Source organism: Tasmannia lanceolata, unplaced genomic scaffold, assembly GCF_043159265.1.
Source record: "Tasmannia lanceolata isolate RefF3 unplaced genomic scaffold, GAP_Taslan_0.1 ptg000020l, whole genome shotgun sequence".
Classification (NCBI taxonomy): Eukaryota; Viridiplantae; Streptophyta; class Magnoliopsida; order Canellales; family Winteraceae; genus Tasmannia; species Tasmannia lanceolata.
The window spans coordinates 27,615,135-27,619,445 of NW_027518697.1; the positions used below are offsets into that span (position 1 = coordinate 27,615,135).

The 4,311-nt window shown below is 40.8% G+C and overlaps 1 protein-coding gene across 1 annotated transcript; it reads left to right on the forward strand.

Moving 5' to 3' along the window:
• Positions 1-796: 796 nt before the first annotated feature.
• On the forward strand, positions 797-3,048 carry LOC143853935 (uncharacterized). Its single transcript, XM_077363630.1, has 3 exons — positions 797-1,025; positions 1,085-1,711; positions 2,150-3,048. Exons 1-3 carry the CDS (start codon positions 797-799, stop codon positions 3,046-3,048), a joined length of 1,755 nt encoding a protein of 584 aa, XP_077219745.1.
• Positions 3,049-4,311: the final 1,263 nt, after the last annotated feature.

Sequence of the window (4,311 nt, forward strand, 5' to 3'; positions counted from 1 at the left end):
AATCTCAGCCATCCACTTTTGTGTGAATGACTGAGATTATTCTAACTTAAAATTTAATTTTCTTATCACATCCATTCTAAACCTTTACAAATCGAAGGGCTGGGATCATCTTATGGAGATTATTTTTGGGCAAATGAACGGTTTAGATCTTTGAACAACATGAGCCCTGATGAATTTTCTAATAAATACTTTTTATATGGTGTCTGTATGTACGTGCATGCATTCTTTTAAAATAGAGTAGGGTAATATGGGCTTGGGCTGGATTAGTGTATGTTAAAGAAAAATAGTTAAGGGCTTGGGCTGGATTAGTGTATGTTAAAGAAAAATAGTTAAGGCCCATTTAATTTGAGCAAAATTACAATGTATACAAAAGTTAAAATAGCATTAAGTAGTTTCAAAGCATGGACAACCAAAAGTCTGACAAATTAGAAAACTCCCACTCCATATACCCTAACGTTGTGTATTTTTTTCCATCCATTACTTTTGTCTTTTCACATCTTTAACTTTTGTTTTTTCCCCTCTCTACATACAAGAATCCCAATCAGTTTTGCCTTTTCTCTCTCTCTCGTCTCCATATGGAACCCTTGCTCCATCAATTTTGCCTTTCCACCCACTTTTGCCGGTTCAATCTCTCCTCATCTGTGTAAGCAGCACGAGTGCAGTGCGGGACTCCATCAAAGCCATTTTCACTTTCTATTGGTAAGTATAAGCAGCAAGACTCCAAATCCCTTTTCCCTCTCTCCTTGTATTTATAAGCAACCTGACTCGATTAGAGCCACACTTTTTTACAGTTATAATGGATGCCTTCCAGACTTCAAACCAAAATCTGGATTTTCAAGAAGCTAGCAATGAAGATGAATATGAAGAGCCATCAGCCACTCCACTTTGGAAATATGTTACTAAGGTTCAATGTGAAGGAGCAAACCCTAAAGGAGGAGCTGGGTCAGCAAAATTTGTGTGCAAATTTGGATGCAGATCAGAACCTTATACAGGATCTTATTCACGAGTCCGTGCACACTTAATTGGTACCTTACCAGGCCAACGAGCTCAAGGAATTAATTATGTACGAAGTTGAGCACGATAGAGCACGGGATATTGAAACAAGAAGAAACAGATGCAAAGCGTGTCTTTGGCGGAAATTCTAAAGCTCGAAAGCCTCCACTAGCAACTCCGGCACTAAAAATGCTCTCTAATGCGCCTTCTTCAATGAAGGCAATTGACAAAATGTTTAATATCAGTTCAAGAGAAGAGGTTGATCAAAAGATTGCAAGGTGTCTCTATGGCAATGGTATTCCCTTTCATGTTGTTAGATCTCCTCTTTGGGCAGATATGATTACCGCCATCAATAATGCACCAAAGGGCTATAAATCTCCCAATTATGAAAAGGTGAGGACGACTTTGTTAGACAAAGAGCAGACGAAGATGAGACAGGCACTCAGCCCTTTAATGGAGGATTGGAATACTCATGGCGTATCTATTGTTTCAGATGGGTGGTCTAACCAAAAAAATCAGACTCTGATCAACATCATGGCTGCCTCAGGTGGTAGAGCGATGTTTATAAATGGACATGATGTTTCATCGATCGACCAATCTGCACAGAATATTGCTGAGTTGTTGTTTAAGGCCATTGATTATGTTGGGCCATCCAATGTGGTGCAAGTAATCACCGATAATGCCTCCAATTGCAAGTCTGCAGGAGCAATAATAGAAAGTAAGTACCCTCACATATTTTGGTCAGGTTGCTTGGCTCATACACTAAATTTATTGATGAAAGATATTGGTAAATCCGAGCATCCATCTTTAGCATTTGTTGGTGAAACATACAAAAGAGGGAAAGCAATAGTTATATATGTAAAGAATCATAGTTCCTGTCAGTTTTTATTTAAAAAAATTTCTGATTTAGAGCTTCTGAGGGTGAAGAAAACAAGATTTGCTCACCATTATATAGTCATTCAACGCCTTGTAAAAGTCCGGGCTGCTTTAGTATCTATGGCTGTAAATAGGCAATGGGAAAACCTAAGAAGAGCATCGGCAGACCAACATGACATTGTTCGTCGCACTATTATGGATGATGAATTTTGGAGAAAATAAGAGAGAGTACTAAAAGTGTTGAAGCCTATTTACAAAATGTTGAGATTTTTTTATTCAGATAAAGCGGTGATTGGAGAAGTATACGAACAAATGGATACAATGTTGGGGCAAATTCAGGATACTCTTTCTCATGATCAAGTAATGTATAAGAAGATTCATAATCTTGTGGTGGAGAGATGGGACAAGATGAACATACCATTACATTGTCTTGCTTACGTACTTGTCCCCAAATACTATACAAACTCTTGGCCTTCAAAGCATGCCCCAGGTGGTGTGAAGAGGACAAAACCTCATTTTGATACTGAAGTGCAAAAAGGCTATCTTAAAGCACTTGATAGGATGATTCCTGGACCATCAGAAGTTGCTTTAATAAGGCAACAAATCAGTGATTTTGATAGTAACAAAGGTGTTTTTGCACAGCCTCAATCTGTGAGTGATAGGGAGACAATGCCAATACTTTCATGGTGGCACTTATATGGTGGACTAGCCCCTGAATTATATTCTCTAGCAATTAAAGTATTGTCACAGAGTGTTAACACCTCTTGTGCTGAAAGGTGTTGGAGTACTTATTCTTACATTCATAGCGTGAAAAGGAATCGACTAAATGCGGACCGTGCGGAAAAACTTGTTTTTGTGCATTACAATCAGAGATTGTTATCAAGATTTCGAGAGGATTATGAAGCATCCTATAAAAATTGGGATGCTTATCCAAGTGATGACAACATTGAGGAAGATATCATAACAATAGAGGCAAGAGAGAAACCATTATCTGATGATGATGATGATGATGATGATATCGATCCTAGTGATGATGCCGTTCTCTCCACACCACCTACTACCTTAGTCCCACCGTCACTAACTTCCTTGCATCAAACTCCTCCAACTCTTCAAGGTAATTCATTGGAGCAAGCACGGAGGCATGTTCAGCAAGCACAAGCAAAGAGGGCGCGGAAATGAAGATGATTAGAAATTACTACTTTTTGTCTTTTTGGTGTATTTAAATTTTGAAATATATATAATGATGGTTGGGAAGTTGGAAATTGATACTTTTTGATGTACTTAAACTTTGAAAAAGAGAGAAAGAGAGGAGGAAGAAGAAGAAGAAGGAGGCAACCACCTCCATACCCATTTCCCTTAATATCCAAACCCACCTCCAGCCACCACCATCATCTCCCATCTAAACCCATCTATTCTTCATTTTCTACCTCCCAAAACCCATCTCTGTAAACCCCCATCACCTCCTCCACTAACCACCACCGGCCGCCATTAAATACGGCAAGTCTCACCGAAACCTCTATCCCCCAACCACCTCCTCATTTTTCTCAACTTCCATCATTCTCATCCACAGAGGTTCTTTTTTTCTTCTTCTTCTCCATCGACCACCGGAATTCGAGCCACCTCCACCTTCGGCGAACCCCACCGGAATCCGAAAACACACCTTCAAACCCATCTCCTTGTTCGCACTTCTCAAAATCCCCAAAAATCATTTCATTTTCCCAGCAGCCACCTCTCTTTTCACTACCAAAAGCCCTTTTAGATTCTCCATTTTAAACCCATACCAACCACGAGCCACCATCTCCGACCGCCACTTCTAAGCTCCGGCAAATCGGAGCTCCGGCCGAATCTCACCACCTCTACCCCCATTTCTTCAAACCCCTGCTATTCAAACCCCCCATAGAAACCCATTTCGAACTCCTAAACCCATCTCCACCCTATTCCGGCCACAACCTCCATGGAATCCGGTCATCATCTCCCGCAAATATGACCCCACCCCGGCAGCAAACCTCTCCTCACGACCAAAACCCCATATACATCTCCATTTCTACACCAATCTCAAACCCATTTTCATTTTCCCATCAAATCCGCTCAACCCACCACCACCCAGCCGCAGCCCCGCCTCTCTCACCCTCATCGCCATCCCCAATTTCTAGTGCAAACCCAACTCCTGGGCATTGAAGGTTTCAAGGAAGGGAGCTCCACTACTCGCCGATTGCCATTTCTCCGCCTGAGCGCGGAGCAAATCAGTCGCATCTAGCAATTCCATTGAGAGAGGGCGGCAATCAAAAGGCCATAGCATCTTTAAGGTAGTTTTCCTCCTTACCCTGTTAATTTTCTTTCTCTTGATTGAATTATTTGATTTTCTAAAATCAGTACTGTTATGTCATTGTGTGTGGATTTTTTTTATTTTGGAATTCACAGTCTGTGTTTTGGGATTTTTTA